The 22,898-nt window shown below is 57.3% G+C and overlaps 1 protein-coding gene and 1 long non-coding RNA gene across 4 annotated transcripts in view; one reads left to right on the top strand and one right to left on the bottom strand.

Annotated features, from left to right (window-relative positions):
- Window positions 1-16,715, top strand: part of BICD2 (BICD cargo adaptor 2) — a 45,251-nt gene extending 28,536 nt beyond the window's left edge. Inside the window, exons 2-8 of one of the 3 annotated variants that reach the window (XR_005525329.1) lie at window positions 2,796-3,008; window positions 8,597-8,749; window positions 9,430-9,864; window positions 10,372-11,379; window positions 11,506-11,657; window positions 12,758-13,932; window positions 14,277-16,715. Coding sequence is in view for 2 of the 3 variants with exons in the window: in XM_039216452.1 (XP_039072383.1) it covers window positions 2,796-3,008; window positions 8,597-8,749; window positions 9,430-9,864; window positions 10,372-11,379; window positions 11,506-11,657; window positions 12,758-12,968; window positions 15,025-15,078 (2,226 nt within the window). In the remaining variant the exon portion in view is untranslated. The remainder of the gene's footprint in view (window positions 1-2,795; window positions 3,009-8,596; window positions 8,750-9,429; window positions 9,865-10,371; window positions 11,380-11,505; window positions 11,658-12,757; window positions 13,933-14,276) is intronic. The other 2 variants (XM_039216452.1, XM_039216453.1) reach the window with 2 other exon arrangements.
- Window positions 16,716-16,721: 6 nt separating this feature from the next.
- Window positions 16,722-22,898, bottom strand: part of LOC120219617 — a 30,132-nt gene continuing 23,955 nt past the window's right edge. Inside the window, exons 2-3 of the long non-coding RNA XR_005525330.1 lie at window positions 17,875-18,056; window positions 16,722-16,789 (exon numbers count right to left, since the gene is read on the bottom strand). This is a non-coding gene — a long non-coding RNA (uncharacterized LOC120219617). The remainder of the gene's footprint in view (window positions 16,790-17,874; window positions 18,057-22,898) is intronic.

Genomic DNA, 22,898 nt, shown 5'->3' with positions numbered 1-22,898 from the left:
CTCTCTGTTAATAGGTTTGTTTTGTTTTGTCAAGACGTTGCCCATCTCCCAGCTTGTCGAGGAATCTGCCGTCATCTCGTGTGCTGCTTTATGAGCTGAAGTATGTTTTCCCTCCAGGTGATCTTGGTGTTTTCTCTGCATCACTGGTTTGAAACACTTTTGTGATGTGCCTCGGTGTAGCTTTTTTCATTTTGCTTGTGCTCAGGGGTCAACGGGTTGCTACTGTCTGTAGGTTTGTAGTTTCCATCAGATTTGGGAGCTTTTCAACCATTACTTTGTTTCACGTACTTTTATCCTCACCCTTTTCTGTCCCCGTGTGTGAAGCCCCTTGAGGTGGTCCTCCAGATCGCTCCTGTGCTCTTTGGCTTTTCAGTCTTTCTTTTTCTGTGTGTTTCATTGCTGTTTCATCAAGTCTCCTAATCTCTTCTGCGGGTGATCCCATCCAGTGCCCCCTTAACCTCACTCTGTAATTCCATCCTCCGTGTCTTCCGGGTCCCTGCTCCGCAGTGTTTGGTCGGCTTCCTGAGCCCGTAGAAGTCAATCAGCCGGGCGACAGCTTGACTCCTCGCCGTGGACCAGTCTCCCTCCCTTCTCGCTGCCAGTTTCTCGGAGCTGGGAGATGGTGCTGTTGTTTCTGTGTGTCCCATGCCTTGTTCAGGCTAAGAGAGCAACCCCCCCCCCCCCCCCCGGCTCCGCTGGGCCCTGCTGGCACGCCCCCTGCTTGCCCCGGTGGCTTAGGGCCTCCTGCGTTTGCTGAAAACAGGTGCTGCTGTCCGCCTGGGGGAGCAGTGGGATTGCTCCGTCTGTCCCTCTGCATGGCCCACCTGGTGGCTCTCTCCCAGGTGTGCACCGATTGTCCCCTCCGTTCGCAGGTCTGCCACCTTGCTGCCTTGTCCATCATCTTGCAGCACCACCTCACCCCAGGTCGGCTGGCCCCCCTGCCACTGTCTCTCTGCACCATGGTCAAGGTTCCCCTGGTAGGCCGGGGCGGGGGGGGGGGGGGGGGGCAGGGGCTTTCATGGTCATGTCCTACCCCTCGCTGCCTGATGTCCAGTGACGTGAAAATTATCGTTTAGTCACATGAAGTTCTCGGTTAATTGTAGCTTTTGCACATGGGAGGCAGACGCAGTCCCTGTTACTGTCTTACAGCCCAGCAGGAGGTGCAAGCCCCCAGCTCTGCTGTGTCTGAAAAGCTACCTCTGTGCTTGTGGGCGGAGTGGGGGCTGGGCTGAGGCCGACTGGTCTGGACGTGAGTGTGCTCATGCCCGCGTGTGTCACAGTGTGTAGCTGTCTTGCCTCAGGACAGCCTCTGATGGTCGCCCCAACGCCTGGTGAGATGTCCACGCTCCAGCTTGAGGCTCATGAGCGTGTTCTGCCCTGGTTGCCCTCCTAGGCTTGTCTGGAAGTTGGAGAGACCCCCCACCCCCCAGCTGGCCAGTGCTTTCCAGGGCACCTGCCTCATGAGAAGCCGGGCAGGTTCTGGGACCCCAAGGTAGCTGTGTGGCCGGGGTGTTGGGGCTGCCACGCAGGATGGGTGTGGACAGGAATCTGTGCTTTGCTGTCTCCCTGGGACTGGGCCACGGGAGGGCAGCATCAGGAAGGACAGAGCTGAGCCGACTTGGTTTGAAAAGACACAGGCCTCTTCCCAGAGCAGGCTGTGTGGGTGGCTGGGGGCAGATGAGCAAGACCCGCCCCCGTCCTCGGGAAATAGCCGTTCTCCAACCAGGCTCCCCTTCCTCTAGCTCGTCCCCCACCAGCTTGTGTGTTTTCAGTTTTTAGATCAGAACTGGTCTTGCTCAGTATCACCCTTTTCCTTATGCATATTTCCCAGCTGTTTTCTTGGTCAGAATCTATACTTCGTATCGAATAGCAAATAAGTGAAAATGCCCTTGTTTCTCTCAAGAAACAGAGATATCAACTTCCTTCTTCCTCAGCAGCCTTCCGTGGGCTTTGTTTTTCTTCTGTAAGCTGGGAGCCCTGCAGAGTCTGCATAGGGTGGCCATTGGGAAAGGGACCGCAGGGGAGGACATGCCACAGGCCCGTGGGGGTCGTGTCCTGGCATCTGGGGCCACGGGCAGGTTGCACTCACCCCTGGGGACCCCTCCTTGAGCCAGGGCACAGTGCCACCTTGCCTGCCCCCAGCCCAGAGCCCTCTCTGGGTCTGGGGGTGGGGATGGCAGCGTCCTCTCCCCTCTGGTACTTTCCGCCCAGGCTCTGGGCAGGCGGGTGGGGTGTCCCAACTGGGGCACACTCAGTGGTCTGTCCACCAGTTCTGAGTATCCTGATCCATGCTCCTGTCCCATCACTCGGCCTGGGCCCCCACCGTCTCAGAATAGGTGAATAGAGGGATCAGAGTGGGGCAGAGTGGTGCCGTGTGGACCTCAGACCTGCCTAGTGCAGGCTCTCTCTGCCCGGTCCCTGGTCAGCAGCCTGACTTCCAAGAGAGAGTGTGCTGCACAGAGTGGGGCTGGAGGTCCTGTCCCCACCTCGTCTCCCTGAGCCCCCAGCTGGTCACCTGATGGCCCAGGTCCTTCCCTAGCCTGGCCCCACTTGGCCATCAGCCCCACCTAGCTCCTCCCTGGCTCCATCCCCACCTGACTAGTAGCAGTAGCTCTGCTACCCCATGTAGCCCTTAGGTGTCCAGCAGCCCCCGTCCAGCTTCTGCTGTGTCTGATTGTGTCTTTCCCCGATGTCCGGCTTGTGCACACTTACATGGGCATCGTCCCCACCAGGTGTCTGGCTGCAGGGCTAGCTGGCATCGGCCTCCCTCTCATGAGTGTCTGGTCTCCACACAGGCGTTTGGACAGGCGCACACGAACCACAAGAAGGTGGCCGCAGACGGCGAGAGCCGGGAGGAAAGTCTAATCCAGGAGTCAGCCTCCAAGGAGCAGTACTATGTGCGCAAGGTGCTGGAGCTGCAAACGGAGCTGAAGCAGCTGCGGAACGTGCTCACCAACACGCAGTCGGAGAGCGAGCGCCTGGCGTCCGTGGCGCAGGAGCTGAAGGAGGTACCCCAGCAAGTCCGGCGGAGACGGGAGGGCAGGGAGGTAGAGGGCTGTGCTGCTGCCCTCGAGACGGCAGCAGCTGGGGCGGTAGGTGGAGTGGGGAGTCTGTGGGAGCTGCCATCTGGGCCACGGCCCTGGGACCTCTGGGTTCTCATCAGGAGGGGAAGGGGTCTTGTCTGCTCTGGGCCGCAGGGGGACCTGCTCTCTGCCCTCTGTTTACCGGGGTGGGGGGCGGTGACAGGTGACCAGATGGACAGACGATTCTGAGTGGTGGCCAGCGTGGGGTTCCACACTCCCACGTGTGGGTTCAGGGTGGTTGGGATTCCACAGGGCTGGGAGGGGGACTCTGCTGAGGTTCGGGACAGAGCCCAGGGCCTGGCAGCAGTGGGGAGCAGTCACACCCCCCTGGTTTGGGGTCAGAGGTCATCAAGGCCTACGGGCCTGGGAGGAGCGTGGCCTGGATCCGAGAGCCACGCTGTCCTCGGCTGTGTGGAGCCAGAGTGCATGATTTCATTTCCTCCCACGGGATTACCCTGCTTGGGATGGGAGGAGGGGTGGCTGGGGATGCGGATTTGATCTCCCTGAGGGGTCTCTCAGCCTCACTGCTGGCCAGGCCCCCTGGCCCAGAACAGCCGGTGCAGGCTCTTACCCAGCCAGCCTTGTGCTGCTCTTTGCCTCTTCCAGAAGGGCCTGTGTGGGCTGTCGGGAGAGCCCCAGTGACCTGCTGACTCCTGGCTTTGGGCATCAGGAAATGAGCTCAGCCAGGCCCACACAAGAGCAGGTTTGGTGGGGCCTCGGGAGGAAGCCTGCCCCTCCCCACCCGCACGCACTCTCGGCTGCCTTTCTCTCCAGGCCCCGCCTGTTGCCCCGCAGGTGCCCTGTTGGGGTGGAGGCTCCCCACTGCCACCAGGCAGCATCCCCGCCACCGCCAGCCCCGTCTGTACCTGCCTCTGTCGCTCTTCTGCTGGTCCTGGTCTCACGGCCGCTGCCAGGCAGCTGCGCCAAGCGCTGTCCCCGATAAGTGCCGCCCCACGCCTGCCGTGGTGTGGTGCGGCTGTGTGGGTCGTGCAGGGTCACCCAGCAGACACCCTGCCACGAGGAGAACTGGGTGCCCAGTGCCCAGTCCTGCCGCCTTCCCGGTGCAGTGATACCCAGCTGCACCGTACCCTCTGACCAAACCCCCCCCCCCATGACAGTCAGCCTGGTGTCCGCCCCCCTAGGAGGATCCAGTGGCTTGTCATGTGACGTTTATAACAGCCGTGCCCCACCCTGGAACTCATTCTCTCAATGGCTTCCCTCATCTCCTAGGTGGAGAAAGCAAGGAGCAGGGTCACCAGGCTGGCAGCTTTAGGGTGCTGACCTCTGACCTCTGCACAGTCTGTGGACAGGCCCAAGGCAAGCTCTGGGGGGCTGGGCGTGGCTGCAGTTGGCTGGAGGCAGTCGGGGTGTGCACCCGAAAGCTTCCAGAGATTTGCCCTAGGGAGGGGTGGGGGCTGCCGGGCTGGAGAGGAGTCAGCATCGCCCGCCCAGGTGACCTTGCTGTCCTGGTGGCCCCAAGTGTCTAGAGCCAGGCCTAAATAACAGAGATGTTCCAGCAGAATCCTGTGCCCCCGCCCCACCCCCACGGTGAGACCCAGGAAGGGCTTGATTGCTGTGGTGGTGACGACGGGTGGCCAGGAGCCTACTGGAAGCCAGCCAGGCACTGCTCACCGGCTGAGGCGGGTGGTGGGTCGGGTGCCAGGTGGGCTCTGCAGCGTGGGGTGGGGGGTGGTGTGGGAGGGCACTTGGTTCCAAACCAGGGGATGGAAGACAGCCTGGAGGCAGAGTGGGCGGGTGGAGGAGGCATCAGGGGTGGAGCCTCACCCGGATGAGGGGCTGGACCCCACAGGGAAGTGTACATTCCTCCCGGGCAGCAGGCCCAGACCTGACTGGGCCCCAGGGTGGCCCGCCCCCACCCCCACCCGCCTCGTTCCCTGGCCTCTGCAGTGACCCCGGGGGTCCCTGCACACCCACGAGAGGGTGCCTCCTGGCCCCAGGCGGGCGCGCCTGCTGCTTCCCAGCCTGCCTCCCCAGAGCCAGCTCTTTTCCCGCCGGCGGCTGCAGCTGTGGGCACAGGGCTTCCTAGGAACCCAGTTCTGGTGGATTACAGTTAGTTCCACCAAGGTGTCTGGTCCCCTGCGCCTCCACTGCCATGTGTACAGCAGAGCTTTGGGACCGTGCCTGTCCCTGCAGAAGCCACACTGTGTGGCCTGTCCCAGGACTCTGGTCAGACGCCTGCAGCGCCTGCCTTGAGACGGTGGGGCTAGCCCGGGTCACGGAGGAGGGCAGTGGGGGGCCACTTTGTGTCCCTCTGTCTGGCTGTCACTAGCACCCAGGTGAGGCTGGTCCGTGGGCTCCCTCTCCCGATGCCCCTTCCTGTCTCTCTCCTTGCTCCTCCTCCGCCGCCAGCACCCAGACCTGGAGTGTGCCCCTGCTGTGGAACCTTCCAGCAGGGAGTGTCCCTGCCATGTCTGTCCTCTGTGGGCCCTCGCACGCTTTCCTCATCAAAGGGCAGTGTCTGCTCCCACACTGTCCTCGGGGCAGCTGGGGGCTGGGGTGTGAGCGTGCCGGGCAGATGGGCTGGGGGCTCTGAGGCCAGCCCCGTCATCACACCCGTTTTGCCGACGAGGAAGCTGAGGTCTGGGGGTCCTCGTGTGTCCCCCCTTGTCTCCCTGGCCTGCACCCTGTCGGGGCTTCACGTGTTTGCACCTCATGCCTGTCATCAGGGCTGCTGTTGACAGGCTACCTGGGAGAAGATGCTGACTTTAGGGAAAACCGAACTGCGTGGTAGCCAGTTGGAGCTTGTTTGAGCCCCAGAGCCGGGTGTGGGCCGGGCAGAGGTGCCGTGTCTGCGTGGGAACCAGAGCGAGAGGTTCAGTTCCTGCAGCCTCAGCACGCGGCACCCTCACTCGTCACCTGGTGTCTGGGGCCGGCTTGGCTGCGTGCGACTCACCTGGCTGCCCACGGGGCCACGTGTGCCCTTTGTCAGCCCCGGTGCTTACGATCAGAGGCTGTGTTGTAGTTCCTGGTGACGGAGCAGGGTGGGACGTGACTCCTGAGCACCCACGTGGGCCGCACCACACACACGTCACCCTGAGCTGGGAAGGCTGAGGCGGCCCTGGCCTTCGGGGCAGATGCCCCACGTTTGTCTTTCCACCATCTGGTTGGCCTTGAGGTCTGCTGGTCTTGCCGTGCAAATGTGGGTAGCTGGCCGGTTTTGGGCTGTGGCTTCTGCCCCAGGTGGCCGTGTCAGGCCGTGCCACACATGTTAGAGTGACTCCTCACCCCAAGCAAAATGACTTAGGACGGAGAGCAAGGTGCTCCTGGTGGAGGGATGCGCAAGCATTTGCTTGTGCTTCTTGGAAAGTGACGAAGTGCTCTGGGTCCGGGTAACAGTGAACACAGGGCTAACTAAAGCCACTGAGGTGTCCACTTTCAGCGGGTGGTCTCACAGCATGTGAGTTAGATTTCAACGAAGGACAAAGGCCGTGTGCAGGTTTAGCTCAGTAGTACAGCCTGGTGTTCAGGTTCCGGGGTGCAGGTTCCTGGGGGGCCCCCGGTGGGCAGCACCTCCTCTTTCTGTCCCTCTCAGGGCCGACCCTGTCTCCCCTCCATGTCCTCCGTGCGGAGTAGGCCGGTGCTCCCCGCAGGTGCGTCGGACTAGGGTGGGCTGAGCCCCAGGGGGGAGGCCCCAGCCCGCTGTGGCCGGGTGGCAGTGTTGAGCACACAGCCCTGGCTTTTACAGGTCAGTCACCGTGTTGGTGGTGAGGACTGTCCAGGGCAATAGGCCCGGAGATACCGTGAGATACCGTGCGTGGGAGTGAGAGGGAGGGAGGGAGGGAGTCAGGAGTTGGCCCTCGTGACTGGGGGGCGGGTGGGTCCAGAATCTGCGGGGTGGGCCAAGGGCTGGAGACCCCAGGGGATCTGGAGGCAGAATTCCTCCTTCCTGAGAATTCTAGTCTTGTCTTGAGGACTTTGAGATGATTGGATGAGGCCCACCTGCACAGTGGGGAGGGTGCTGTGCTAAGTCACACAGTACTCTCACCGTTACCACACAGGCACAGTGGCAGCTAGGCTGGCGGACCCTGTGTCTGGATGTGGGGCCGTGCCACGTTGGCGCTGACACTGGCCGTGACACTGTCCCACACGGAGGACCGAGTGCAGCTGTGTGGAGGGCTTCCAGCTGCCTCTCCAGATAAATGGGAGTCACTGGTTCCTCTGGTCGCCGCTCATCCTGGGACATTTTGCTTATTTTTGCCTGTTTGACAGAAGCTTTGGTTTCTGGGTGGGCCTTGATTTTCCTCCAGTCTGTAACTTGGTGTCTGTTTCTTCTGGTGTCAACTCTCAGCCTCCTCTGGGTCACTTTGCTGGAGACTTTGGTAGTGACATTTGTCAGGAGTGCGTGCTGTACGGCAACTCCCTCTTTCTGTTGTTCTCGTGTTTTTTCTTTCTGGTCCTATTTCCTTTTCCCAATCTGGCATTATTTTACTGTTTTTCCCTGCACGGAATCTTGGAATCTCGTCTGCGAAGCCTGGATGTGGTCACGAGAGGGCCCAGCACCAGCGGAGAGGCCAGTGTGTCAGGGGAGAGGGTGGAGGAAGGGGCCGGGGGCGACGGTGTTTCCAGCCGAGGACCCCGGGGTGCTGGCCTGGCCTGGGGGCGCCAGATGCCGCCTGGAGCGTGGAAGCAGGCAGGTGGGAGGCAGCTTGTGTAGGGTCAGCCCTCCCCGAGGGGGTGGTGGCTGTGTCCGGAACAGTTTCAGTTGCCACAGGGCGGAGTGGAGCTGCCTCCAGCAGGCAGGCGGCTGCTGAGCGTCCCGTAACACCCAGGGCGGCCCGAGTGTCAAGAGGACTGAAGTCGAGGGGCCCGGCGCCTGGTGGCGGCAGGCTGGGAAATCCCGAGTCTCAGTGCACAGCGCACACAGGTGGTACCTGCATCCTCAAGGCTGTGTGACATCACCCACAGCTCGTACAGCTCACTCACCCGGCGTGTACACGAATTTGTGCTCCATCCCAAATCCACCCCGGGATTCTTCAGAGGGGGGCCCCTCCAGGTGCGCCCACCCCCGCCCACCCCATATCCCGCCTTCTCGCTCTCTGTGGATGGGCCTGGTCTGACCATTTCCCGAATATGGGATCACACAGTGGGTGAGCCATGTGTCTGGTGGCTCGGGGTTCACCTCAGCCCGTGAATGTGCCACGGCTGAACACGTCCCCTTGCGTGAATGTGCCACGTATTGTTTATTTGCTCATCGTCTGGTGGGCTTTTGGGTTGTTTCCATATTTGGTTGCTGTGAATAACGCCGCCTGAACACTGGGGCACAAGTTTCTGTGTGGACCTGTTTCCGCTTCTCTGGGATGGGCGCTGAGGAGGCATTGTGGGGTCAGGTGCTCCGGGCTGGTCAGGCCGCTGCGGCCTGTGAGGAAAGAACTGCTCTTAGCCCATTTTACAGATGCAGACACCAGGGGTCAGATCGGGCTGACAGCCTTCACTGCTGACTGCAGGGCACACTGCCCGTGGCCGGCTGCCCACACCCGCCTTCCTCTCCGCAGATCAACCAGAACGTGGAGACCCAGCGTGGCCGCCTGCGGGACGACATCAAGGAGTACAAGTTCCGAGAGGCCCGCCTGCTGCAGGACTGCTCGGAGCTGGAGGAGGAGAACATCAGCCTGCAGAAGCAGGTGTCCGTGCTCAGGCAGAGCCAGGCAGGTGTCCGCGCCGCAGGGCGCTGCCCTGTCCCCTTCCCTGCAGCCGAGCCTGGGGCCGCACCTCACACTGCCGGGGGACGGGGCGTGGCCAGGGCCCTGCCTGTCCCGGGCCAGACAGCACGGGCTTCACTCGAGGGCTGGCTGCCCCCGAGGTGCAGGCCACCTGCACTTGTGACCTGAGACAAGGTTGGAGGTGATGGTCATGGACATACGTGTTTTATGTGTCTTAAAATGTTTAATGTTAATTAAGTAGGTTTGTAGAATTTCTTTTTTATTTTGAGAGAGAGAATCTTATGCAGGCTACATGCTTGGCACGGAGACCAGCGTGGGGCCCGATCCCCACGACCTGGGGATCATGACCTCAGCTGAAATCAAGAGGCAGACACTCAACCTACTGAGCTGCCCAGGCAACCCCAGTTTCACAAGATTTAAAGCGAGTGTACACTTGGTAGTGCTTTAAGTAACTGGACACATTTGCAGCAGGGATGTGTGTGTTCTGATCTCCGTAGCATCTCTGGCTGCGTGAGCGGCGCGCTTTGCACGTACACAAGTGTCCCGGGTGTGGGCTGACGTGCGTGTGCACCTTGTGCCCAGAGCCCCACCCCACCCCCGGGTCCCCCATCCCCTGCTGTGGCGCCCCCCTCTTTCGGGCACAGGAGAGTGCTGCTCTTTTCCAGGTGGAGTTTGAGGGCCTCAAGCATGAGATCAAGCGTCTGGAGGAGGAGACGGAGTACCTCAACAGCCAGCTGGAGGACGCCATCAGGCTCAAGGAGATCTCGGAGCGGCAGCTGGAGGAGGCGCTTGAGACGCTGAAGACGGAGCGCGAGCAGAAGCTGAGTCTGCGCAAGGAGCTGTCGCACTACATGAGCATCAACGACTCCCTGTACACTAGCCACCTGCACGTCTCCCTGGACGGCCTCAAGCTCGGCGATGACGCCGAAGCCCTGGCCAACGGCTTCGAGCACGCCGGCCTCGCCAAGCTGCCGCTGGACAACAGGACCTCCACGCCCTCCAAGGACGGCCTCGCCCCGCCCTCCCCCAGCCTGGTGTCCGACCTCCTCAGCGAGCTCAACATCTCCGAGATCCAGAAGCTGAAGCAGCAGCTGGTGCAGGTGCGGGTCCAGGTCTCACCGCCCCGGGGCCACGTGCACCCTCCTCGTCTCCAGCCCTGCCCCGTCCTCTCGCCTGTGTTTGCCGTGAAGTCTGCGTCGTTGCCGCAGGTGGGGCTGTGGCGCTGCGGGGGAGGTGCTGGAGCCGTGGGCTTCTGGCCACCAGATGGAAGGTCGAGCCGCCCCAGGTTTCCTTGCCCCCCTCGCGGTGCCCCATATGGGGTTCCGCGCCGAGTCCTGCGGATGAGTCTCGTCAGGGTTCCCTGCCCTGCACGGAACAGAATCCGAGGGTCTGCACCATGCCCCCCCGCCCCCACCCGCCCCCTTCTCCTCGCATCTCCACGGAGGAGCGCCCCAGCCTCCGGGTGGGGGAGGGCCCGTCATGGCCCGCGTGTGACGCACTCACTGCACCTGTTACAGAGACCTGCAGGGTGACAGCGGCGGCACGGGCGGGGTCCTGCGAGTGTGTGGCCCCCACGGGCTAGTGACGGGCCTCTTGTGCTTTTGCAGCTGGAGCGGGAGAAGGTAGGCCTGCTGACGACGCTGCAGGACACACAGAAGCAGCTGGAGCAGGCGCGGGGTGCCCTGTCAGAGCAGCACGAGGAGGTGAGCCGCCTCACGGAGAAGCTCAGTGCCCTGCGGCGCCTGCAGGCCGGCAAGGAGCGGCGGACGGCCCTGGACAGCGAGAAGGAGCGGGACAGCCATGAGGATGGTGACTACTACGAGGTGGACATCAACGGGCCTGAGATCCTGGCTTGCAAGTACCGCGTGGCCCTGGCAGAGGCCGGTGAGCTCCGCGAGCAGCTGAAAGCCCTGCGCAGCGCACACGAGGCCGGCGAGGCCCGGCACGCGGAGGAGAAGGGCCGGCATGAGGCCGAGAGCCAGGCGCTCACCGAGAAGGTCTCCCTGCTGGAGAAGGCCGGCCGCCAGGACCGTGAGCTGCTGGCCCGGCTGCAGGCGGAGCTGAAGAAGGTGAGTGATGTCGCAGGTGAGACGCAGGGCAGCCTGAGCGTGGCCCAGGACGAGCTGGTGACCTTTAGCGAGGAGCTGGCCAACCTCTACCACCACGTGTGCATGTGCAACAATGAGACGCCCACCCGTGTCGTGCTGGACTACTACCGAGAGGGCGCGGCCGGCGCCGGCCACTGCAGCCCCGAGGCCCGGGAGCGCCGCTCACCCGTCCTGCCCAAAGGACCGCCAGCCTCAGAGGCTGGGGCGGGGGACAGCAGCCCCTCGCCCAGCCCTTCCCTGCCCTCGCCCCTGAGTGACCCACGGCGGGAGCCCATGAACATCTACAACCTGATCGCCATCATCCGAGACCAGATCAGGCACCTGCAGGCGGCCGTGGACCGCACCACGGAGCTGTCGCGGCAGCGCCTGGCCTCCCAGGAGCTGGGCCCTGCCTCGGATAAGGACCGGGAGGCACTCATGGAGGAGATCCTCAAGTTGAAGTCTCTGCTGAGCACCAAGCGGGAGCAGATCACCACGCTGCGCACGGTGCTCAAGGCCAACAAGCAGGTGCGGGGCCGGCGGACAGGGCCGGTGGGGCTCCTCCCTCCCGTGGCCTCCACCACGACTCCCTGAGGCAGGCGGACCCCTTCCCAAGTTTCTCAACTACGTGCCCTTTGTGTGTCTGACCCCTAGACGGCCGAGGTGGCCCTGGCCAACCTGAAGAGCAAGTACGAGAATGAGAAGGCCATGGTGACCGAGACCATGATGAAGCTGCGTAACGAGTTAAAGGCCCTCAAGGAGGACGCGGCCACCTTCTCCTCACTGCGAGCCATGTTTGCCACCAGGTAATGCCCGCTGGTCCCGTTGCTTCAGTGCCCGGTGTGACCCTTGCTTCACATGCAAGACGAGGAGGCGGAGAGGCCAGGCCCCAGTGGGCGGATTGGAGGCATGAGGTTTGAAGGGGGCGGGGGCTCACAGACGAGGAGTGAGCCCCCCGAGCCCCCCGAGCAAGTGAGCAGACGCACAGAGATGGCCCCCTGGCGGGCAGGGGCGCAGTCCCGGGGTACCCATCCCATCTGACCTGCCCGTGGAGGATCGGGCTGGGGCGGGCAGCCGGCTCCGGACGCAGGTGTCCGCAGGCCTCTGCCGGGAAGTCATTGCTGGGTGCTTCTCGGGGGCCTGGGTCCAGGGGTCCCCACCACCCAGGGGCCACGGTGCCATCTGCTGGCTGGCAGGCAGACACCCGGGGTGGGTCCTTGAGGCTGAGGAGGCTGAGGCTGTGGGTCGGATGGGGTTAGAAACCAGACCAGAGCTGCTGCCTCTCCATGTGGGAGGGGAGGGACGAAGAGCAGGAGAGAAAGCCCCAGGCTTCCCTGCAGGCTCGCTCTCCTGGGCAGAGCTTGGGAGCGGCCTCACCGCCAGCCTCTCTGCACGTGGGTGCCCGGAGACCTCGCTTCTGCAGCCTGGTTCGGGTAATAACTTGCTTCTCCAACGCAGCCGAGGTCACAAACTCACTGTTGGCCCTTGGCTTCCGGAGAGGGAGGACCATGGCAGGTGGAGGTGAGGGGCAGGCATGCCCAGTGCTGCTGCCTTCGGGGACAGACCTGGAGTGGGTGTTTCTCTCTCCCAGCTCAACGGGGAGAAGGGCACATGTCCCAGCGAAGCAGAGAACAAGCCGGGGGCACATCCATATGTGTCTCTCGCTGACTCTGGTTGCCATCAGGTGACTTTCTAAGCACCTACTGTGTGCGTGCACGGAGCAGGAACACACCAAACGCTGCCCTCAGGTTTACCCGTGAGGGGTGGGTGCCCCGGCTACCTCCCGTGGAGAAAACCAGCTTGGGAGCCCTTCCCGGAGAAAGCGGAGTCGCTGAGTGCACAGCCTCCTCCGCCAGGCCCTCCACGCGGGTCCTCAGCCACGCTCTTGCCTCTGGCGCCCCCACAGGTGTGACGAGTACATCACGCAGCTGGACGAGATGCAGCGGCAGCTGGCCGCCGCCGAGGACGAGAAGAAGACGCTTAACTCCCTGCTGCGCATGGCCATCCAGCAGAAGCTGGCGCTGACCCAGCGGCTGGAGCTGCTCGAGCTGGACCATGAGCAGACCCGGCGAGGCCGCGCCAAGGCCACCTCCAAGGCCAAGCCGGGCACCCCGAGCGTAAGTCACACCTGCGCCTGCGCCAGCGACAGGGCTGAGGGCGCCGGGCTCACCACCCCGGTGCTCTGCGGCGAGAAGTATAACATTTACTGTGATTAGGGCCACGGGGCCGCCGCTGCCGCTACCCTGCCGCACGCCACCTGTCTGCTTCACCTCCACTAACCCAGCAGCAGCGGGACCGCGGTGCTAGGCGGGTCTTAACCGTGACTAATGCGCAGAGGGAAGGATTTGGCCGAGGCGGCGTGCTGTTCTACCTGGACCCTGTGAGCTTGGTGTCTGTTCTCAGCCCTCGGGACCACCCTTCATAGCAGCTACTCTCTCGGTGGGGGGAGGGGGTCTCCTTGCAAAAACATGGCTTTCCAGGGCCTGTGCGCCGTTGGCTCCTGCAGGAGGAGGGGACAGAGCCGGAATTGGACTTGCATGTTCCCTGCACGTGTCTAATGTGCGGCGGCGCCGGCACCAGCAGCAGCGTTCGAGGTTCCGGCCCGAGTGCAAGGCGTGGCCTCGGTGGATGCGTGTGGCTTGGCACAGTTTACAGAGACAATTCCTTTGTAGTTTGTGCACGTCGCATTTGGGACAGAATCCCCTCCCCAGCCCTGCATCCTCCAGCACAGGTGCCTGTGTGCGGGGGCCCTGCTCACACCCGCGTGGCTCAGACACGGCTGCCACACCCGAGACCAGGGCTCTGCAGGCTCAGCCTCTCTGAGATCTGCATGCCTGTCTGGTGGCCTGTGAGGGGACATATTGGCGGGTCCCAGGCCTGGGGTTTGTTGTTTTTGTTCCATGAGAAAAACTTCTTAAGTGCCTGGCCAGACTCTGTCCTCACAGGCAGCCCATCTTTTTATACTTAGGGCCTCCCCGGCCTCCCAGGTGGGTTTTCCACCCTCTGCTCGTGATCAGGGCCCAGCCCCACTTGGGAAGGGGGCCTCGCCTGGGCCCAGGCCTGTTTGGGACCCCACAGCAGGTGCGTGACTCACCCTGGCCGTGCGGCTGCAGGGGTGGTGACTGACAGGCAGCTTCAGGGCTCTCTGCTCCCGGCGTTTGGCGTCTGGCCATGCGAGTTCCCACATTTGGGAGCAAGACTTCTCAGTATTTCCCTGTCGCCCCATGGGGGCTGCGTGACATGAGGCTGCAGTCTTGTCCTTGAAGGGCTTCTTGCCCCATCTCTCCATGGGCCCCAGGGGGCATCGGCGCTACCCTCACGCTGCTCCAANGAAGGGCTTCTTGCCCCATCTCTCCATGGGCCCCAGGGGGCATCGGCGCTACCCTCACGCTGCTCCAACCCCCCCCCCCCCCCCATCCCAGCAGACTCCAGGCGCCGTGAGGACCACCTTGGATCTGGTCAACTGCTGGAGCAGGAAGAGTGGGCCAGGCCGCTCTGCTGACGGGATGTCGGGTGTCAAGGCCCCTCCCACTTGAGGAGGGGTCTACCGGGGGCCTGGCTGCCCGCTGGCCCCACACATCGCTTCCACCCTCTGCCGAGCCTGGCACGCAGCTTCTATCCATACTTGCAGGGGTCTCCCCAAGGCACGGCCCCCCTAACCCATGCAGGTCTTCTCCGCTGCCGACTAACGCACCGCGTCCTCGCCCGGCCAGACCTTCGGTGGTCGGGCCGCTGCCGGTTCTAACGCTGTCTTGTTTTCTCCCGTTTTCAGCTGTAGAGTAGCTGCCGGGAGGACTCGGCCGCGGCCCTGTCACACTGCAGCCCCTCCCCCTCCCGCGGGCCCGCGCAGAGGAAGGAAGGGCAGCCTAAAAGTCCACTTAGAAACCTGTTTGGATATGCCACTGCAGTTCTTTCCAAATTAGCATTCCCTGAGTGTTTAATGGCAGAGGACATAAAGCTTTAATGTTGAGAATGCCGCCAGCTGCTGCCTGGAGGGCCTCTGTACGGCGCTGAAGAACCGGCTCGGACAGCGGCCATCAGGCTCGCTTAGAACCCGCTAGAAACGCTCAACACTGGGGTCTCCCTGTTACAGATGCCCTTTTTTATCCGATCAACCTGTGCACTTTTGATATTTTGATATTATTATATTTGCTTCCTTAATCCCTCCCGTAGAGACGGTCTCAGCTGCCGTGGTCTGTCCCGTGGTCCTGTAGCGCTCCGTCTTAGCTCCTGCCGTGTCGATCTGGCGTCAGCACGTGGCACGGACGTGTTTCCCAGCGTGTAGCTCTAGACTGTTTCGGTGAAGGCCTCGACCCGGCAAGGAGCCCAGCCAGTCGCAGCCGCGCTGCGGTTCAGCAGCCTTTCAGGTTATGCGGCTTTATGGTTCACGTGCGAGGTTACAGATTTTAAATGCCATGTTCATTAAGAAATCCAGGGTATTCCAATTCTGGGGTTTTTCATATTGTATTATTATTATTCTTAGGAATAGTTCAATGTAACAAGAAGAAAACTTGACCTTTGCTCTGGTTAAACAGTAATAGGCACTTGAAAACAAAAAGATAAATTATTGAATGAGTAGTATTACCTACAAACTCCAGAATCTTCTGGGTTTTAGGACATTGTGAAGCATGACTGATTAACAGAATTTTATACAACTGTACCAGTGAAATTCCAAATTGGAATTGTTTTGTTACTCTGGTTGTTGTGCCGGATTGTGGCGCACTTAGAAAATCCTACAGCCGTCGGTTTCTAGGGTGTTCTGTCTCAACGCCTTTTTGTTAGTAATCCTTGCCAGTAGTGCCTTCATCAGTTACGGGAGGTGTCCCAGCGCAGTTCGTGCTCTGAAATGGACAGTGAAGAGCTAGTTGGGAATGTTGAAGGCCAGCGTGGACAGGAGGTGTGAGCGGGCACGCACCTTCACACCTGAGCCTGGGCATCCTCGTTGAGGGAAAGAAAACAGCAATTGTGCAAAATTCTGTTAGTCAGTGATTCTTTACTGTGCAGATCCTGGCAAATTCAGGGGCTGAGAAAAGGAAAGTGAACACACACCTTGAGTGTGCTTTGGGAACCAAATGGACTTGAGGGACAAGCTAAGCCAGCGGTGTGAACGACACGCCACGTTTGCGAAGAGCGGGCGGCAGTCGTGCAGGGGTGAGGGCTAGCCGTAGTATTCTTTGCAAATGTGAGGAAGAGACGTTGTGTATTCTCTCGCTTGGTGTAACTAATCACTGTTAATTTCAGGAAACAGAACTCGGTGAAGCCCCTCAGCAGCCCAGGGCTGCGTCCCGTCGGGTTCGCTGAGTGAGGCTGTGCTGACGGTAGAATTGGTACTCGCAGAGGAAGAAAGTGTCCTCTCTCCTCCAAAATAAAGGACAAATTATAATAATATATAAGTAGCAAGAGTCAAAGAATTCTGTTTCCTGGAATAAGCATTTCTTATTCCTAGTTGTAGGGACCCCTACTTTTACCTTCCGTTACAGTGTTGGTCCATAAGAAATAATGTTACATTTACAATAACTTCACCTGTATGGGGTATTTATTTGCAATGATGTCTGAGTACTGTATTTTTTCTGTGCATTACCTTAGTGTCAGAATGTTGTCTTTATTTTAAGATCATATGCATGTTCTCCTGCCAAGGAACCTTTACACAGACCCAAACAAACAAACAAACAAACAAACACAAATGCCTTCTAATTCTGAGAACGTGAGGCAGAGCGTGGAAAAGGAGTAGGAAGGAGCAGCCAGTCTCGACTTGGGACATGGGTGTCCGGCGCAAATGTCTGCAAAGCCAGTGCACATAGGAACATGGGCCTGGTAAGGGTCACGTGGTAGGACCAATAAATAAAGAATAATAAAAAGCACAAGACTTGTTCCGTGTGGCTGCTCTGCCCCCTCCTTCAGCTGAATGTGGGTCCAGCAGGCATCGTAATTCCAGGGCCTGAAACAACAAGACCAGCCTGTCAGGAGCCAGGCAGTAGGAGCCGGAAGCAGCTGGGGGCCTGTTCCCAGAGGCGCGGGAAGGAGTGGGAAGGAGGGGAGACGCGGGTGCCTCTGGCAGTGAGCAGGTGTCGTGGGCCCCCAGCGGCGTGGCGCCGAGAGTGCTGCTGTCCTTCCCGGGAGACAGAGGTTTGGATCCCGTGGGGTCCTTTGCTGCGACTCTTGCTCCGTGAACTAGGAATGAGTAGGTGGCCGAGTGACCTGTTTGCCAGGGCTAAGCTGTGCGCACCTGCAGGGGTTGGAGGTGCGCGGAGCACGGGGGGACCCTGGCCGAGGGAACGGGGGCTCCTGGGCACGCTCCAGCACCGTCTTCCAGCAGCCTCAGTCAGGCCTGACGGGCTCCCCAGGACTCAGGGCAGCTGTCTGAGGCCAAGGTCTCCCCCTGCCCCTGGGGTCTCCCCCGGCCCTGTGGCTGCTGCAGGGCCCTTTCCTCTCATGATCCACGGCTGGCGTGAGTAGCGGCTGCCTGCACCTGTGTCCAGTTTGAAACCTCTTTCAAAAGAGACCTGTTTTTCTAACTCGGTAGCTGGAAGGAAACTTCCTCCCCTGCTGGCTCATGCCGCCCCACCAGGCTCTGGGAGCAGCCCCCGACAGATCTGGAGGAGGGGCGGGTGCTGGGGGTGGGCCGGGCGGGGCAGGCGCACCCGTCCCTTGGCTGCCCCCGTGTGCGTCGCGTGTTGTGGGCCTGGCCCGGTCCTGTCCACTGGGGCATTTGACTCATAAGCACAGATGCTGAGGCTTTCTCCGCCCCTCCCCCCCCCAGTGTGCTCTGGACTCTTGCACACCCGGTTCTTCATTTCAGGGGTGGAGCAGCAGCCGCCTGAGTTGGGGGGAGTGGAGTCACTTGGCCCTGAAAGGCCTCCCACTCAGCCTTCCCTTCCAAGGGGGAATGTCCCTATTCCCACCATGTCCATTTCCCTGTGGTGGTTTTCACCCAGCCTCTGGCAGGCCACCAGAGCTGGAAACAACAGTGCCAGCTTGAAGACAGACCTTGGGTTGAATTGCCCCCTTCAGTGGCTCACTTACCCTGGCTGACTTCTCGCTGAGCCTCAGTTTCCCCACTGTAGGATAGGGATGGTAGTTCTTGGCTCAGGGGCTGTGAAATTTCGTACAGAAGGTGCCCAACAGATGACGTGGTAAATAGTTCTTGCTGCCATGTCATCATCACCGAGGTCTGGGCTGCCAGGCCATGGGGCTGGTCCTTTGTCCTGTAGGAGTATGTAGGAGTTTAAATCAGCTTTTAACTAAAGTGTAATTTGCATTTAGGAAAGTGTATTCATGCTAATGTACACGCCAGATTTGCACACAGTGAACACAGATGTGTAACCAGCAACTACAAAGTTCCCTGGCTACTCTCCCCGCAGGGCTGCTTTTTGGGGCAGATCATAATGGGGTGCTGCTGTCTGCCAGCCCTGGCGGGGCTCTAGGCTGCCTCCCACCCTTAGGAGCCTGCCGGGACAACAGAGGTATCTGCATTCTCGTGTCACCTGCTGTGGTACCTCGGCAGGGACAGGCTGCCATCAGATTTTCCTGAGAACGTGCTCACCTTTCAGCCATGTCCGAACAGTGGGGCTGGAAGGGCTGTGTGTTACCATTTCGTCGGACTTCTGGTGGCCAAGCACACTGGCTCTTGTGAGTTCACCTTATTCATCCCTGAACCTGCTTTTGTAAACCCAGGTCCCTAAGGTGGGGGGCTTCTCCTATGCAGAACAAGCCAGTGCTGCAGTACCTCACTCATAGAAAAGGTCTGCGTAGGTACTGTGAGCACACTCTGTCCCGGGCCTCCTGGGAGGAGAGAGTAATAGAATCTCTCTCAGTCTCTCTCTCTCTCTCTCTCTCTCTCTCTCTCTCTCTCTCTCTGTCACACACACACACACACACACACACACTGGGATTCCTTTTCATCTCACTCTCAAGTAGGGAATTAAGATTTGTTTTATCTACCCAGAAGTGTTGAGGATAGCACACCATATGGGCGATTGCAGTCAAGTGTCTACTGGCTGGAGTTGTGCACCTGCGCACTCTGCACCCACCATCCTTATGAGGACGGCTGTGCGGAGCGCTCATGCGCTCTGCTCCCGCTCTCCCTCCTGGGTAACCCCAAGTCTGTCCGTACAGGCCGCTTGTGTGCATTTCTGTTCTTTACGAAATGGAAGGATACAATAGACAGCCAGAGCTAGGATGCATTTACTTACCAAACCACATTGATTTCCCACACCATGATTGAGCTGTGTGCTCATAAATGACTTTTTTTTAGATTCAAAGAGATATATATATATATATATATATATATATATATATATGTAGAATGGAAAAGAATGGAAGAAAATATTCCGTACAAAAAGTAGCTACAAGAGAACAGGACTGGCTGTACCAGTATCAGACAAAATAGACTTTAAGACAAAAATTGTTATGAGGGACAATAAAGGAAGGACAAATCATGATAAAAGGGTTAATTTGCCAAGAAGATACAACAAATATGCACCAAACAAAAGAGTCCCCGAATATACTAAGCAAAAGCTGCCAGAATGGAAGGGAGAAATAGTTCAAGAATTGGAGACTTTAATACCTCACTTTCAAGAGTAAAATAAGACTATCAGAAAGGAAGTAGAATACTTTTCCAGCCCATCAGACACGTCCAAGGTTCCAAACAGCAACAGGACAGACATTCCTATGAAGTACACATGGGATGTTCTCCATGCAGGATAAGCCATTTGTTAAGCCACAAAACAATAAAAGATTGAAATCATACAAACTATATTGTTCCATGGTATGGAATAAAATTAGGAATAATAGTGAAATGTGGGAAATTCACAAATATGTGTAAATGAAACTGTGCTTAATGGTCAAAGAAGATATCAAGAATAAGGAAGATCTCTGGGGCGCCTGGGTGGCTTAGTCAGTTAAGCGTCCGACTTTCGCTTAGGTCATGATCTCGCGGTTCGTGGGTTCGAGCCCCGCGTCGGGCTCTGTGCTGACTGCCAGCTCGGAGCCTGGAGCCTGTTTCAGAGTCTGTGTCTCCCTCTTTCTCTGACCCTCCCCTGCTCACGCTGTCTCTCTCTCTCTCCTAGAAATAAATAAAAAACATTTAAAAAAAAAAAAAAAGAATAAGGAAGATCTCAAATCAGTAATCTCTCACCTTAAGAAAATGGGGAGGAGGGAACAAACTAAGCCCAAAACAACCAGAGAAAAGGAGATGGTAAAGATTAGAGTGGAGATTATAAAATAGGCAATGGGAGGAAATGCAGAAAATCACCAAAAATCAAAAGTGATATCTTTGAAAAGATCAGCAAAATGATAGACCTTTAGACCACAAAAAAGGAGACTACTAAAAATTAGAAATGAAAGTGGGCAAATTACTTCTGATTTTACAGAAATATTAAAAGATTACAAGAAAGTACTATGAACAAATATACACCAAGGAATTAGATAACCTAAACTTAAATGTAGCAGAGAGAAGGAAGTAGTCAATAGAGTGGAGATGAATGAACTAGAAGAATCAATAGGAAAAGATCAACAAAACTAGAAGTTATTTCCTAGGAAAGGTTGACAAATAATCAAATCTTTAGCCAGACTGAAAAACAGATGACTCACAATACATCAGTGATGAGAGTGGGGATATTAATAGCAACATAACATGAATAAAAGGGATTGTAAGATGATATCACAATGCTAACAAGTTAGACAACGTTGGTAAATTGGCAGGTCACTACAATCACATGAACTATGAAAACTGACTCCAGAGGAAATAACCTTACAGACACAGAATGAGAAATTGAATCAGTACTCAGAACTCTTCCAGCAGAAACTCTGGTTTCTGGTCCAATACATAAAGATCTTAGAAGTAATCACTTTGCCCTAACAAGTGAAAAGTTGAACAAGGTGAAAAACCAACAGCCCTTGCATCTGTCAGAGAAGTGAGGTCACAGGGCACAGCCCTGTCCCCCAAATTATAGAGGCAGCCAGGTACAGAGAAGTACAGTTTACCAAAGCAGTTCTAATCCGGGCAGGAAAGCAAACTGTAATTGGCAGATTGCTGGAAGCTCATAAGGGAAGCCCAGTCATAAGGGACCCTCACAGTTCTGTGAGTTTTACCTCCAGCAGCTCTACTGGGTTCTCACCGTGAAGGTCAGAGAAAAGTCCTCTCGGGCTTCCTTCCAGCAGCAGAAGGATGCATTTTGAAATACCCTAGGACATTCTGCCCTTAACCATGCCGCTTCTCAAGACAAACTATTTTACTGTAGCTTGAGCGACCTGGGGGAAGGGAAATACTCAACTCCACTCTCCTCTGGCCATACTTCAGGGCCTGAACAGCCTGAAAGTGTGAAAAGAAAAAAACTGTGAAGCACTTGTGGAGTTTAGATTAGGGCACACACGCTCTAATCACAGACATAGCCAGTAGGCTTCTGGAAGGCCTCTTCTTCTCTGCACCTTACCAGAATTTTACTAATGCCCATTTTCTTTACTTCCCTTACCCCAGTACATCACAGCCTGGCTTGCAACAAAAAGTTCTAAGCATAATGAAATGAAAGAGGAAACAAACAAAGCAAAACAAAACACCAAACAGCAAGCATCAGACTCAGATACAGCAAAACACCAGACTCAGATATAGCAAAAGTGGTGGAAGTATCAGACCAGGAATTTAAAATCACTCTGACATTGAGGGCAGTCGTGGAAGAAGTGGACACCGTGTAGGAACAGATGGGAAGTATACACAGAGAGATGGGATGATCTAAGAATTTTTAAAATGCTGGCCATTAGAAAACACTCTGACCGTAGTAAAGCCTTGATGCACTCATTAGTAGATTGGACACGGCTGAGGAATCTCCGAGCTTGAGACTGTATCAGTAGAAACTTCCAAAAGAAGAGCAAAGAGAGAAAAAATGAGAAAAAGGAAAAGACCACCGCTGTGGGGCAACGACAGAAGCTGTGCGAGGCGCACCAGGAGGGTACCGGCGGGAAGAGAGGGGGCGCTTGAAACGACGCTTTCCCCCAAGTTGTCAAACACCAAACCACAGACCCAAGCTCAGAGAACATTAAGCAGGACAAACACCAAAATAAAGTTGCACCTATAGACATGTGATATTTAAACTACAGAAAATCAATTATAAAGAACCTTAAAAGAAGTCAGAGGTTGGAGAGCGGGAGAGTTTTACCTGTAGTGACGGAAAGATAAGAAATATCTGACTTCAGGGCACCTGGGAGGCTCAGTCGGTTAAGCATCCGACTTCAGCTCAGGTCATGATCTCACGGTTCATGGGTTCAAGCCCCGCGTCGGGCTCTGTGCTGACAGCCAGCTCGGAGCCTGGAGCCTGTTTCAGATTCTGTGTCCCCCTCTCTCTCTGACCCTCCCCTGCTCTTGCTCTCTCTCTCTCTCAGAAATAAAACATTTTTAAAAATCTAAAAAAAAAAAAAAATTATATCTGACTTCTCCCATCCAAGTACTAACCAGGCCCAACTCTGCTTAGCTTCCAAGATCAGATGCGATCAGGCACATTCAGGGTGGTATGGCCGTAGTCTATATCTGCCTTCTCAAAAACCATGCAAGCAAGAAGAGAGTGGAATGAAATATTTAAACTGGTGAAGAGAGAGAGAGAGAGAGACCGACCAGCCTATAATGCTGCATCCTGTGATATTATCTTTGAAAAGCAAAGAAGAGGGGCGCCTGGGTGGCTCAGTTGGTTGAACGTCCGACTTTGGCTCAGGTCATGATCTCATGGTTTGTGGATTCAAGCCCCGCGTCAGGCTCTGTGCTGACAGCTAGCTCAGAGCCCGTTTCAGATTCTGTGTCTCTCTCTCTGACCATCCCCTGCTCATGCTGTCTCTCTCAGAAATAAATAAAACATTAAAAAAAATTTTATAGAAAAGAAAAGAAGAAATAAAGACTTGCTCCAACAAAAATTGAGGGAGTTTGTTGCCAGTACGCTTTCCTTAAAATAATTGTTAAAAGTTTTTAAGAGAGTAGGAAAATGCTATAGATCAGAAACTCAGATCAACAAGAGAAAGGAAAATTGTTAGAGAAGGGATAAATATAGGTAAAGTAAAAACCT

Source organism: Hyaena hyaena, unplaced genomic scaffold (assembly GCF_003009895.1).
Source record: "Hyaena hyaena isolate Hyena2069 unplaced genomic scaffold, ASM300989v1 scaffold_634, whole genome shotgun sequence".
Classification (NCBI taxonomy): domain Eukaryota; kingdom Metazoa; phylum Chordata; class Mammalia; order Carnivora; family Hyaenidae; genus Hyaena; species Hyaena hyaena.
This window is presented reverse-complemented; position numbering and strand designations above follow the sequence as displayed.